This window comes from Trichosurus vulpecula, chromosome 5 (assembly GCF_011100635.1).
Source record: "Trichosurus vulpecula isolate mTriVul1 chromosome 5, mTriVul1.pri, whole genome shotgun sequence".
Lineage (NCBI taxonomy): Eukaryota > Metazoa > Chordata > Mammalia > Diprotodontia > Phalangeridae > Trichosurus > Trichosurus vulpecula.
In genome coordinates this window covers 40,188,757-40,204,475 of record NC_050577.1, presented here as the reverse complement: position 1 = coordinate 40,204,475, position 15,719 = coordinate 40,188,757, and the positions used below count along the sequence as shown (strand labels likewise).

General features: G+C 38.5%; 1 protein-coding gene across 1 annotated transcript in view; it reads right to left on the bottom strand.

The window, feature by feature from the left end:
• The window catches only part of NEK11 (NIMA related kinase 11), a 268,164-nt gene that overhangs the window by 186,056 nt on the left and 66,389 nt on the right, over positions 1 to 15,719 (bottom strand). Inside the window, exon 4 of the mRNA XM_036761946.1 lies at positions 1,451 to 1,569. Within this exon, the coding sequence (XP_036617841.1) occupies positions 1,451 to 1,569 (119 nt within the window). The remainder of the gene's footprint in view (positions 1 to 1,450; positions 1,570 to 15,719) is intronic.

Sequence of the window (15,719 nt, the reverse complement as noted above, 5' to 3'; positions counted from 1 at the left end):
AAAACAATCTCTAGGTCAGCCAACTTTAAATTGATTTTTAGATGAGTTTACATTTTGACCAAAAAGCAATAAAGAAATGACAGGCAGAATATAGTCCTACAGTCTAAAGACCGATTTGAATCATTGTCTTACTCTGATCAAATGGGTGCTCTTACACATAGTGAGCTGTCTCAATCAATGGTATTTAATTAGCATTTTAAAATTTAATTCAAAGTAGTCATGGGAAATAACAAAAAATGGTGATTTAAAAAAAATGGATGAGCTCTTAAGTCCTAAATTCAGCAAAAGCTGCTTAGTGTAGTCTATAAAAATATTATTTGGTATACTTGTATCAATGTCTCCCAAGTTGGTTCAACATCACTCAAAAGACAGTTCTGGGTTACTCATAACTCTGTGGATATTTTCATCATCTAACATGTGTTTGAGAAGATAGGTGGAGAAACCCAGGATAATCCGATTACTTTTTGTTATCAGAAATCATCCATAACATGTGTTGGAGCAGGCTGACGGTCAGGGATGGTCAGACTTTCGTTCATCCCAGGGACCATCACGGTAGGCAATGAAGGCCGTGAGGCTGTTGTTTCGGTTTTCCAAATGATTAACTCTGTGTGAACACTTCACAGGAGTTTGGTTTTTTCCTTTCTTCTTTGGACAGCCATCCCTGCACTGGTTGGTCTACTCTAAGGCTATGTATCTTAGAGAGTATTTAAAATCTTTTTAAAAAAAAATCACTTGAACATCAGAAAGAATGTAAGAGTTTCTAGGCATAGTTCAGAATAGTAAACACTCAAATTGTAGATAAGTAAAATCCATAAAATACACTTTGGCCTTCATAACTGGAGATTTTTGTGTGGAATTGGCTTTTGGTGTGGATATTAATTTAACTGAAGAGCAAGTATATTTTCTGCCTCAATTACCCCAAAATATTGTGCACATGAATCTGGCCAAAATGTTCCAAGATGTCAGGGTGACCAAATGACTACTTCGAGGACTAATAATTTTATGACTTGATTTTGGCATAAGACACATTAACTGTATAAAATAGGTGCCTTAACACTATACATAGCATATAAGATATCACTAAATGTAAGTTTCTGTTATTTAAGGACAACTCTTTAAAAACAACTTTAATGTACCCTATTAAAGCAAACACTATATAAGCAAATACTATGCTTATAACTATTGGTTGACCAGTTTTCCCAAATGTTCATGAACACAACCATGGTTAGATTCTTTTCCATTCAATGAGCATTTATATAGTGCCTGGTAAAGAGGAGGTTTTTGTTTGTTTGTTTGTTTGTTTGTTTTTTAAAGTATTTGCTCTCAAAGAGTTTATATTTATAAGGGCAACTGATCACTTGCCCTTTTAATTTTCGTTCGAATGTAAAATAATTCTTATTTGTCAAATACAAATTCACATAAAGCTGCTCATAGTAGCTGGCAACTGTACCTTTCGTGCATGTAGTCAACTCCCAGTAACAGCTGGATAAACCATTCCATTATCTGGTTTTCAGGAAAAGTGTTTCCAGCTTCTTTGTACTCTTGAATTTTACAGTCCAGATCTCGACCCTGGAAGAAAAGTATATTCTCTCATATTTTTCTCAATCGAGACATCAAATTCAAGGCCTTTTTTATCAAAGCTAGTATGAAAGGATGCCAATAACCCTAGGCCAAAAAGAAACAGTATATACTTACTATCTGTGTGACCCTGAGCAAGTCTTTTAATCTCCTTAGATCTTCTTTTTCTCCTCTGTAAAATGAGAGATTTGGATTTGACCTTTAAGGTCTTTTCCAACTCTAAAGCCTACCAACATATCTTATGAATTACTATCAGCATAGACATTTATCCTCATTCCACATTCACAAAGATATATAAGTTTAGATAGAAAACAAGCATGTTTACAAACTTACATATATATCTACAGTTTTATATATATATATATATATATATATGTACATACACATAAAGTATGAAAGTACACAAGCACACACATGCACACACATGCACACACACACATGTGCAATTGTAGGAATATGTGATCCAGGTCTATATGTAGATTATATTTGTTTTTCCTGTAAGTGTAGTTTTATGAGCATGTGTGAACTTTATTATTATTTCTTTTGCCTTATTATTAAGTAAATGGTTAAGTTTTAGATATAAAGGTGTCATTATTATGAGTGGCTGGTTTTGCGTAAATAGAAGCACATCAATGGGGGTTCAAGAATTGTGGTGGCGAATAGAACAAGTATATTCCTCTACAACCCTTAAGAACTTGTGGTAATGGTCCCTCTCTAGGAACCTACACCTCCCAGAGTGAAGGCAAGTTGGAATGAACAAGCTAACCCAGAGAATAAGCAATATACACACAATCTGTGTGATTGGTGTAAGGTGCTACAGTGTGGATAGACACTCCAGGCTCCCATTCTTCAGAAGTTCATGCTAATTACTCAAGCCATACTAACCTAATGTTCCTACAATTGACTCAAAGCATTTTCACTAATCAGCCTAGAGCCATGGAAGAACTTTTGATGTGAGGAGCTACATAAATACCATAGACATATATAGATGAAAAGCAAGGTAGTTTAGTAGAAAGAGACTTTGCTCACAGTGAGTAAGACCTGGGTTAAGTCCTATTTCTGGCACATACTAGCTGGGTGACCTTAGACAAGTTAGTGTCCCAGGAAACTAAGACTTTAAGTTGCAGAGTAGGTTCCAATGAACATGACTACACATATACGTGTATATGTGTGTATGTATATACATATGTGTATGCATATATATGTGTATATACTGTATATGTAATTACATACGTGTATGTTTATGCTTTTCTGATGGAACTCTATCAGCATCGATAGCCTCTTGATGGGAGGGACTGTTTCATTTTTGTCTATTCTACCGGCACATAGTAGATATTTGACAAATATCTGCTTGATTAACTACATAAAAGTATAAAACATCATTTTTCCATCCTGACTTTTTCTTCTTATCCTAAACTAGCAATGCGTCTTTTAAGCCCAGACGGGACATTAACTTTCTTTTAGTTTATCTCTTTGTCAGATTCTTAAACAGGAGTCAAACTTATCCTTACTTGCTGCTGCTGAATCGCCTAGATGTTGAGGCGTCTTTCCTAACTGCCTCACTTAAGACAATGAGTGGCAAAAATATTTCAATGTAATATCTACTTCCAGACAACAATCATCGCTTCTACTGTGCTCAGTGGTGATAACCCAGCACAGACATTAGAACCTATTGGTCTGAAAAAGAAAAAAAAACTTTACCTCTACCCCTACCTTTTCCCAAATCTAGGTTTCTATGAGGATGGCCCATAAATCACACTCTTACTAAAAGAGTGCCACCAAAAGTGAAAAAAAACTGAAAAGAAGGGTGATAAATCAATAAAATGTCTGAGTTAAAGGAAATATAAAAAGGAATGTTTGCTCAATGAAATGAATATAGTAGAGATCTTAATGAATAAAACCTAAGCTGATCCCACTGCTTAACACTTAATGATTTATACTTTGTGTACAATAAAAGAAACTTTCACCCCAAAAAATATTTCTTTAAAGCAACATAATCATTAATTCGGAAAAAACTGTGATTTAAAATTTCACCATTCCTTTCTTGAAACTGCTTTTATAAGGAACAATACTGATGCTTTTGATTGACTCTCACAGCAATTTCACTAATAAGTTTAAAATTACAGTATTTCTTAGCTTGTTTGATTTTTCTAAGCATTCCTAGAAGATCTCTTAGTGTGATTTCTAATGATGACCTTTTTTTCTGACATGACTGTAATGAAAAGGGGATTTGTTTCAACTTGAAGCTAAAATAAATGCTGACTTACTCCAAGTGGGATAAGTTTACCTAGATATTACCCCTAAAATACCACTTCACTTAACATGATTTTATATTATCTCTTCCCCCTTTGTAACAAAATCATCTAATTTTAGAATTCAAAGGGCTCTAAATAGGTAATCCAGTCTTGAAAAGGAATCCCCCAGCCCACTACAGTCCAGTGAGGACAGAACCCTCTCCTCTCTCCTCCCCCAGGGAGCTCATTCTACTTTGGGAAAGCTTTGATTGTTAGGGGAACTTTTTCTTGACCTTGAACCTAAATCGATTTCCACTCTACTCCTTCCTTCTGCCCTCTGGGACTAAGCAGACAAACCTCCTTCATGTGACAGTTATTCCATAAGGTCTTCATTTCTCTAGATGTATGTCTATGTATGTGTATATGTATACGTATACATATACGTATATGTATACGTATACATATACGTATATGTATACGTATACATATACGTATATGTATATGTATGTATGCATCTCTTCAGTTTTTCCAACCAATTCTTTCCATAAAGACAAGCCCCTTGGTCATCTGGACGACTCTCCAGTCAACGTTCTCTAGCTTCCAAAACGTGCCCTTCCTAAATTTCAGCACTTAGAACTGAATATCATACTCTAGAAGTGGTCTGACCAGGGCAAAGAACTGAGGGACCATAACTCCTTATTTCTGGGTGGAAGACTTCTCTTAATACAGTTCAGGCTCACAATTTTTTTTGACTGCCACATCACATTCCTGACTCCTACCGCATCAGAGGTCGAATAAAACACTCAAATCTTTATGTTTTGGAAAACATCTCACTCACACTATGGGATCTGAAACATTAAGAATAGCGTCGTTCCAAAGTCAATCAGTAGGACCTGTCTTTTCTATTCGGAAATGTCAGTGAGATGACAATACCATGGTGATGAATGCCCCTGTACAAATACTAAAGATACTAAGAATATCTAGCTTTCTGTAGCTCTTTAACATGGACAGAGGGCTACCTTGGAAGTACGTTGTAAGATGCTATTATCCTCATTTTACAGCTGAGGAAACTGAGGACTCAGAATGCATAAACGACTTTTGTCTGAGATACATTGATGATCAATAACTCAGCCAAGACTCTGACTCCAAATGCAGTACTCTTTTAACTCTATCATGTTGGTATTCCATCTATACTCCATCTTTGTTCACATTGTAAATGCTAAAAGGGGTTATTCTAACATTAGATGAAAATTAAGCCTCAGAGACATACATACGTATATACTTTCATTAATATAAGATGACAAAGCTAGTCTTAAAAGTGAAAAGGACGACATTCTCTGAAGGATACTGAGTAAGATGAAACTGAAATTTCAAGACCGAATGCATTAGAAAACCTCTAGGGTCAGTATTTACAAAGAGTTGTCTTATGTTAAACATCAATGACAAAAACAGAAAAGAAAAGAAGAGCTAACAACTCAGAAAGCAACGGTAAAAGCCAAAAACATAGCTAACATCTATGCCATTACTGAGAATGCTTTGTCTGTTCCTTTGGACAATTAAAAAGATAAAAGATGTACTAAGCAAAGGCAAGGCCAAATAACATGACAAGAATCCTTTCACCATCATTTTTTAAAAGTTTGTGGCACTGCTTAGAAAAATACCAGGCAATGGAAAATAAAAGCCCTGTTATTATACTGTAAAACCCTGAAGACCGACATTTATCTTCCTTTGAATTTTTTCATCTCTACAATGGACTTCATAAAGGAAAGCCAGGAGAGATGTCAAACCATATTATGCTCTGAAAAGCCAAAAGAGAAAATCCAATTTCTAAATGGTTACTGCAGTACATCATGCAATATTCATGGAGTGTATGATTGATAATGTAAATGGGCATTCATGATTTCAGTTGCTAATTTTCTTCAAATCCCCTTCAAGTAAGTGTTCTTCCCACTGAGCTGAATTTACATGAACAAGAGTAAAGTGGCAGAACTTATTTTTATTTCCAGAAATGGAGTGAAATAATGATTTAATCCATAAAGTACTGTTTTAGAAAATCCCAGCCATTTAAGTGAATTACTCCACTCTATTTTGAGGAAGGTACTTAATGTTCTTAAGGCATCCAAAGTCACAAAAATTAAATCTCAAGGGTTTTAGCAGGTAATTTTTAGTTGTGTATTTCTTTCCAACAAATGTAGGTTTGCTTGCTAGCTTTTAACTACATATATTTATAAATATAAGTGAAAAATAATTGCCAGAACAATGGACAAAGGCTTTTGGCATGTTAAAAACAAAGAAATAGGCGCCTACTTGTACTAGGTTATGAGCCAACTTAGATCTTGGATAATCTCTGCTCCCCAAACCCCATGGATGGATTCTGCTCACTAGATTCATTACAGGGCAGACTCAGGAGAATTTCTGTAGGCCATAACTATCTTAACTATGGTTTAAAGGAGATCCTGACAGTCTAGAGGCCTAATGAAGGCCAGGTCCTCCCAAAGTTCCCAAATTGCCCTGTTCCAGGGATACTGAAGAAAGATGTCCAAAGGTTCAAGGGTTGAAGAAGATTGCTTATGTGTATCACCTAAGATAGAAACTATAAAGCACAGTCACAAAGAAGGAAGAATAGCAGCTGAGACATCCAGAAACTGACAGGAGACAAAAATTCAAGAAAGGAGCCAAGAGTAAGTTTGTGACTACTTTCAAGTGTCTATACACAAATGCCCAAAGTTTAACAAATGAGGAACTCAAAGTCAATGACCTCAGAGATGTCATGCAGACTGGATGAAACCCATAATTAATTGAGTATACCTTTTTCGGAAGTAACAAGATGAGTAAAAGGAGCTAGCGTAAAGTAGCATTATATATTAAGAAGGTATCCAGGAATCAGAGCTACGAAGTATGGAGAGTATTTGGGTAAAGGTCAAAGAAGAGAGAAATGCAAAAAAATTTGTCATCCAACTAATAAGAAAAAAAGCATTTATATAACACCTACTATGTGCCAATGCTTTACAAATATCTTATTTGATTCTCACAGCAACCCTGGGAGGTAGTTACTTTTATTATCTCTATCTTACAATTGAAGAAAATAAGATTTACTGAAGTATACTACAAACCACCTCAACAGAAAGAGAAAACAGGGGAAGAATTTGGAAAACATTAAAATCCTGGAACAGAGTCATGATATAAGAGTCATAGGAGACTTCAGAAGTTGATTGGACTTCTCTCCCTGTCGAAAGCAGAGTAGCTAATACCTTGTTGACCTGCCTTGTGATAATTCCATCCTTCAAAAGATGAAGGAACCAACAAGTGGATATTGTATTCTGGATCTGATTCTCACTAACAGGGAAGTGTTGGAGAGGGAATGATGGAAACCTCAGAGGGAAATGAACATTAGATTTTGGGATGGGAGAAGATATTGGGGCATAGTCTGGTGCACACCCAACTTTCAAAGGGTTCAGAAGAAAGTAGAGTCCCATGGAGTAAAATGCTTCAAGGGAAGTCAGGCCAGGAAGGATAAAGGGAGACACTCAAGAAGGAAATTCTGAAGACACAAAGTGAAACAGGACGAGTGAGGTGGAAATATTGGATTTGTCTGAAGAGACCAATGTGGATGCACAGGGAACTCACCAATCAACTTACATTTTTAAAACAACAGCACTAACCATTGAAGCAAGGGCAAGTAGGAGAGGATGAGATGGTCCCCGAAAAAGTAGCATCAGGAATCCCACAGCTCAGAATAAGCTACGCTTGGTGAGAGAAGCTAAGGATAATGACAACAACAACAAAAGCTGCTTTAAAGCTATACTGGGAATAAAAAGTGATCAGAGAAGGGACAGATGATGAAAACCGAAGAGTGAAGCAAGAGCCAGTCAACTCATTTTTTTTTGCTTTCTTTGCAAAGGAGAATGGTGTTTACTCTACAAATGACAAAACAAAAATGACTAACACGGATTTGATATCCAAGATAAGTAGGAAGACAATAAAAGAACACTCAGCTGTCAGAGATCAATTCCAGAGGAAGAACGTCTTCAGATCCTGAAAGAAAAACAGCAGATGTGATATCTGAGCCATTGTCAGTGACATATGAAAAATTATGAGAAAGGGAGAGATGCCACAAGACTAAAGAGAAAATGCTATCTCTATTTTTTATTTAAAAAAACAGTAAAAGACCAGAGTCTACAAACTATGGGCCAGTAGGCTTGACGTTGTGACTCCTGGGAAAGTTCTAAAATAGATCATTAAAGTGATGTTTGCTGAATGGTTAGAAAGAGGGAGCGGTAACACAGCTTCATCCAAAAGAGACTAACCTCATTTCCTTTTTTGCACAAGATTCCTAATGAGATGAAGAGAATGATGTGGATATAGCTTACCTAGATTTATGCAGCACTATTTACAAAGTAAATCACACTACTCTTAGAGAAAAAAGAGAGATGGATTAGAAGATGACACAAACAGATGAATTCATAACCAATTAGATGGTTGAACTCCAAGAGTCATTTTGAATGGATTAATGTCGACATGGCAGGAGGGCCCCAGTGGAGCACACCAAGGAAATCTGTCCTTTCGTCTGTGCTATTAAACATTTTTATCAACCACTTAAAGGCTTATGTGTTAATACTTGTCAAATTTGCAGATTACACAAAGCTGGTAAAGGTTAGAGTTACTAATAGGTTAGTTTATTATGTGATTCTGTAAAAAAAAAATTAAAACAAGGAGTAAGGAGTTAAGAATTTATATCATGCCTACTGTGTGCCAGGCACTGTACTAACTACTTTTAAAAAATATTTTAATTGATCCTCACTACAACCCTACAAGGTAGGAACTGTGATTATCCCCATCTTACAGTTGAGGATGCTGAGGCAAACAGAGGTTAAGTGACTTGCCCAGGGTCACACAGCAAGTAGGTGTATAAAGTCGCATTTGAACTCAGTTCTTCCTGACTCCAAGTCTAGTGCTCTATCCACTGCAGCACTTAGCTGCCCTTGGGCATGGCTAACACACTGGTTCACAGAGTTAGGATCTGAAAGGATCTTGGCAGGCTAAAGCATTGGGCTCGCTCTAATAAAAGGAAACTCAATAGAGACAAATGTAAAGTCTTCCATTCAGGTACAAAATCACCTTCACAAGGATAAACTAGGGAGAACACGGGCAGACGGCAGTTATTTTGAATAAGATCTGGGAGTGGTAATGGACTGAATATTGACCGTGAGTTGGCAGTGTAATATGAAGGCCAAATAAGTGAATGCAATCTTGGGCTGCATCCAGAGGGTTGTGACCCCCGGGAATGCGGAGGAGATGGTTCCACTGTGCTTGGCCCTTGTCAGCCGGACGTCATCTAGAGTACCAGGTCTGGCTCTGGGCACCTCGGTTTAAGAAGAATAATGATAAACAGAGGAGGGCAGCCACCATGTCAAAGGGCTTAGGTAACCCCATCAAGTTAGGGGTAATGTTGGCAACTTGATACCTAGGGGGGATGTCAATGGAAAGGCAGCAAGACTTGCTGGTGAGAAAAACGAAAAACAAAAATGAGGAATTATCACTTCTAAGAAGGCCACTGCCCTCTGTGGTATCCCATGACCTCTCCCTTATCGTCCCTTTCTCTGCTGGTCTTCTCCCCTATTTCCTTGTGTTGATTGAACCTCACCTGAAGCCAAATGCTGTTTGTTAACTTTCCCTCCGTCAGCCTTGAACCCTTTGGTTTAGCAGATGTCAATGCTGTAAGCTGGCAGCTGCTCACCAACCATCATCAGAAACACAGAAATAACTATTTGGGAGTTTTAACCAATGAAGTAAATGGGTGAATTCCTCAATTTTGACTGTGAGGAAAAGGATAATTTTTTTAATGGGAATGCTGCATTTTAATGAATTATTTGCCTCTAGTCCATTTCTCTATTTCATACAAACAGCGAGGTCATGAAAGGAACACAAAAAAACCCAGCAAAAATTCTATTTGCTACGAGATGAAGAGCATGACACGAATAGAACTTACCCAGGTTGATGCGTGTGAATAACCACATAAAAGCAATCAAACAAATAATGAAAAATAAAGGTTTTGTGTTTCATTATCATAGAAATGAAATGATGATGATGATCATGGTGATGAAGATGATCGTCATCCTCATCATAGTTAGCATTTACATAGCATTGTAAGGTCTGCCAAGTACCTGAGAAATTGTATCGCATTTGGTCCTCAGGACAACCCTGGGATGTAAGTACCTTTATTATTCCCATTTTATAGTTAAGGAAACTGAGGCAGACAGCAGTTAAAGCAATTTGCCTAGGGTCACCTAGCCAGTGAGCAGCAGAGGCCAGATTTGATCTTATGTCTTTCCCTAACTCCAGGACTACTCTATCCCCTGTGCCACCAAGCAGCCATGTGAAAAAGAGTGAGGGTTTTTTTATTCTATTTTTCCTGCACCTGGCTGAGTTAAACCGAGCCCCCAAGCCGTTTAAGGTTTGGTAGCTTTAGCCTCAGATGATGCCAGGAGGGCAGCACTGCACCGTGGACAGAGATCCCTGGATTTGGGAGGCTGATGATTAGGTTCAAACTCCCCAGTCCCACCCCCTCCACACCCAAGTCACAGCCTCTCCTTTGGGTGGGGGGCTGCATTCAATGACTCCTCTAACCCTTCTAGCTCTATGTCCATGATCCTGATCAAAGAAGTAACCCACATAGAGAGGGAACAAGCCCCTTCTCAGGATCGAGGCTCTCCAGTGGCTGCTGTCAATATCCTTGTGAATCCCAAAGACTGTTTTTAGTACTTGCAGATTCCTGGAGAGATGAGGCACCCAGCTCCCTTGTCCTGGACATGCTTATTTTCCACAATTACGATGAAAGCACTTTGACAGCTGTCCTCTGTTTCCTTCTTATCCCACCACTGTGCCTAGGGCGGGTTCTCAATACAGTCCGCTAACCAACAGTATTATATAATTAACCATGTAAAAGAGCTACCTTGGAAACAAAGAGATGATGTAAGTGGTCCTCCACGTATTTACCAACATCTGCCCTTTCCAATCTGTAGCATCCAAAGCTCAACGTGATTGGAGAAGGGGAGGCAGGAGGGGGAAGAGAGGAAGAATTAAGAAAAGGTTCGTTTCCTCTCTATCTTCCACTGAAGGCATCATTCATTCAGCCACCATCTATCAAGCTCCAATTCCATACAAAGCCCTGAGCTAAATCCAGAAAGGAAATACAGAGATAATTACAGCCACGTAGGTCCACAGGAGGGGCGTGGGGAGGGTTCTTTAATTAAACGTCATAGCGGTTCTGTCCACACTTTTCAGGCCGCAGAAAGTGTATACTGCAGTAGAAATAACATTGACTTTACAGTCAGAACTTGAATCCTGGCTCTGCCATGCACTCACTACCTGTAAGAGAGTGGGCAAGTGCTTTAACCACTCTGTGCCTCAGTTTCCACATCTCTAAAATGAGGGGGTTAGACTAAATGTTCCTTTTCAGTCCTAAATCTATATTCTATGATCAACAGTTCCAAATTAGTCTTAGGTGGCTGAAAGGCTAGAGAGCTCTCTTACATACCATTTTATCATAAGGATGATTTAAAGAACTATAATTTATATTATTCTCATGAGGACCAGATGCTGCTCACTTCACTTGCAACTCAACTTACTCTCCAGACTGTTCCACCTTCCTCCCAGATGCCTTTATGCCTCCCCACCTCCTTGTATGCTTTGTCTTCCCCTATCTGAATGCAAGAACTTTGAGATATGAAACCACCTTCTGTTCCAATGGTTAGCATAATGCTTAGCGCATTTGAAAAGTATTCTATCTATCTATATCTATCTATCTATCTATCTGTCTGTCTGTCTGTCTGTCTTTCTGTCTGTCTGCCTATCTCTCTAATCTGTCTACCTAATCCCACCTCCCTCTGTATTTAATGCTCATTAATTAGGGCCAGCCTTCTCTGCACAACACTGTAATTACTAAAACTAAAAAAAAAGGGCACTCCATTCCTCTGATTTTAACAGCATATCCCTATGTGGCAGGCCTGTCATTTCAACTATTAATATTTTCCCTAAGAAAAGAAGGGGTGTTACCTGGTTTGTGTGATTTGAAGGCAATTGTGGGTCTAAAGATGGATACACCTGGTAACAACAAGGGTCTAACACATGCACATGTATGACGTCCTTTGTACTGGTCCCAGCAGCTTAGACTCTTAGCAGAGCCCTGGGAATCTACAGATGCTCCGTTTGCCCTTCTAGCTCCTGTTGCCATGGCAACCCACCACCTGTCTGAGAGAACAGGTCAATCCATTTTGAAACTATCCTTAATTTTTAAATTAACACATAGAGGAAAAGATGTGTCTTTTTTTCATCGAAGCCATTAAGAAGTGTTTTAAAACAGAGAATTTTTTCCGGGGGGGGGGGAACCCAAGCTGTTACAAAGTCACTGTGATAGCAATAATACTGGTCATCACTTGTCTCAGAAACAGATGGCAAATCAAAGAGGTTAAAGAAAGAGAAATGCACAACTATCCGATTGGCTAATATGACAGAAAAGGAAAATGATAAATGGTGGAGAAGATGTGGGAAAATTGGAACACTAATGCATTGCTGGTAGAGTTGTGAACTGATCCAACCATTCTGGGGAACCATGCCTAAAGGGCTATAAAACTGTACATACCCTTTGATCCAGCGAGACCGCTATTGGGTCTGTATCCCAAAGAGATCATAAAAAAGGGAAAAGGACTCATATGTACAAAACTATTCATAGCATCTCTTTTTGTGGTGGCAAATAATTGGAAATTGTGGGGATGTCCATCAATGTGGGAATGGCTGAACAAGTTGTGGTATATGAATATAATGGAATACTATTCTGCTATAAGAAATGGTGAGCAAGCGGATTTCAGAAAAACCTGAAAAGACTAAAAGACTTACATGAACTAATGCTGAGTGAAGTGAGCAGAACCAAGAGAACATTTTTACACAGAAACAGCTACATTGTGTGATGATCAACTATGACCAACTTAGCTCTTCTCAGCAATATACTGATCCAAGACAAGTCCAAGAGACTCATGATGGAAAATGCTATCCACATCCAGAGAAAGAACTAAGGAGTCTAAACGCAGATCGCAGCATATTATTTTCATTTTTTGTTTTTTTTTCTTTCTGATAGTTTTCCCTTTTTTCTGATTCTTCTTTAACAACATGACTAATGTAGAAATATGTTTAATACAATTGTATATGTGTTACCTATATCATATTGTTTGCTGTCTTAGGGAGGAGGGAGGGAGAAAAATATTGAAACTCAAAATCCTAAAAAAATGATTATTGAAAACTATCTTTACATGTAATTGGAAAAGATAAAATACCATTAAGTGGGAAAAAAAGAAATTAAGTGACTTGGTCAAGATCCCATGCCTAATAAATCACAGAACTAGGATTCAGACCCAATTCTTTTCATTTCAACTCAAACGCTCTTTCTATACCATCTTTCCTCATAAAATCTTCTATTTTATCTATTTTCTCCTCTATAAAGGTTTCCCTGACCATATGAAAGTAATCCCTTTTTTCTCAGTTTCTCCGTATGCTACCTTGCCTAATTTGTCCTTTACTATCTCATACTGTATCTGGCATGTTTTGTATTTGTCTACAAGTCATATTTTCCTTTTAGAATATAAATGTCTTGAGGGAAGGGACTATGTCTAAGAGTAATAACAATAATAAAATCTCCATAGTCTAGCGTAATGCTAAGGAAGGAAAGGAAGGAAAGGAAGGAAAGGAAGGAAGGGAAGGAAGGGAAGGAAGGAAGGAAGGAAGGGAAGGAAGGAAGGAAGGAAGGAAGGAAGGAAGGAAGAAGGAAGGAAGAAGGAAGGAAGAAGGAGGAAGGAAGAAAGAGAAAGAAAGAAAGAAAGAAAGAAAGAAAGAAAGAAAGAAAGAAAGAAAGAAAGAAAGAAAGAAGGGAAGGAAGGAAGAAAGAAAGAAAGAAAGAAAGAAAGAAAGAAAGAAAGAAAGAAGAGAGGGAAGGAGGAAGGAAGGAAGCTGAGAAACACATGATGAATGAGTAGCACTTTAGTTTTGTGTTGTACTCATACCTCTGAAGTCCTGCTATGAGACGTCATTCTGGTAGAGAGGTGACCCTGGACACGCTTGAAAAGTTGAGACAGTGGAAGTCAAGCTTTGGCAGGCCATAAGATCTAGGGATCACAGATTTAGACGCTACCAAGCCCAACTCCAGTTTACAGATGAGGACATTGAGGCACAGACCCTGTGCAACTCTTATAAGACCATAGGATCACAGATCTGGAGCTGGAAGGGACCCTGGGGGCCATCAGGTTGGCAACCCTCTCACTTTACAAGTGAGGAAACTGAGGCAGGGAGGAGTAGGGGACTTGCCCAAGGTGGTCCAATGAGAAAATGTCTGATATGGGCCTGATTATAAACTGGTACGACAGTGTTAAAGACTGCCTTTGCTTTTAATGAGACGAGACAACAGAGCTTTGATTTTCCTACAACTCGGACACAAGAAGAACTGTTATTTCCTGAAGAGTATGCTCGGTCACAAGACACCCTATGTGCCATGTGTCAGGCAGAATGCCTGGATATGAAGAGGACAGAGGCCAAATGCAGCCAGCTGAGGCTGCCATGATTGTTCAGTTTCCATGCCAGGAGTCCTGGAGTTCCCTGGATTTCTTTAGCAACTTTCTACATGTGACTGATGTCACCCCTTACCCTGCTGTTAAAGAGAACTATTTAACTTAGCTCTCCACACTCTTTTATACTCCCACAATCCAAGATGTTTGGTTGTAAAGGATGCAAGCTTAACGAAGAGCCAAAAGTATAGTTCCCATACTGTGGGCCATGTGGTTAGTTATTATAACTAGCGTTATTAATAAGCATTCAGCTGATGTTATAAGTCAGCATTCAATGCTAATAATAACAACAATATCACCACCCCTCTGGATTTAACACGACTACTAAAAGCTCAATGTGCTTTCACACACGCAACTCCATCTCTTGAACCCATTAAAATGGAGGGCTTTTAACCTCGGGTCTGTGACCTGAGTTTTTAAAAATACCTTTGTAACTATTTTGATATAACTGGTTTCTTTTGTAATCCAATGTATTTTATTTTGTGAATTTAAACATATAATTCTGAGGAGTCCACAGGCTGCCCTGACTGCCAGAGGGGTCCATGACACAAAGAAAAGTTAAAATCCTCTGTCAGAAGGTAGGGTTCTTGTGAATAGTAATTGTCTCGTTCTTTGTATTTGTATCCCCAGAGGAGGCACTTAATAAATACTGTTGATTGACTGACTAGCTAATTAGTAGATCTTCATGACGTCCCTTGGAGGAAGAAACAGGCATTTTTTACAGTGGCCCCTCCTTATTCCTAAGGAAGTGTTCTAAACTTTTAGAGAAAACCTCAGAACTCTGAAAAGAGAGGAAGAAGAGAAAAGGAGAGGAGAGGAGGGAGGGGTAAACATAGCCATGCTTTCTCCTTTTCTTCCCCCTCCTATTCTTTGTTTTATTTTTTTTTCTCTCTTCCAAAGAGAAGAGGGATAAGACACTGGGCAGAACTGCTGACCCTAAACTGATTACCTTGAAATTAGGGAGATAGGCCTTAACTAGAAGAATATTAAAATTTTCAGCCTTACAAACTGGTCCCTGCATCAAATCAGGCATTGGCTAAAACTAGGCCCTAGGCAAACTGAAAACTAGAACTCAGATGAGTTTTTATTTAATTAAAGCAATTTCTCCATAAAGCATGAATAAGGTTTAATGGGGGGGGGGAGATTTGCATTTTAAATGACCCAGCACCTTGTAACCCAAATGAATCTACATTAGGGGAATGTATGGAGGTGGTACTGTTGAACTGGGATGGTCTAACAGATTCTCCTTGCCCAAATCTAGTCCCTTTACAATCTTTCCCTTCCCCTGTGCTGTTCG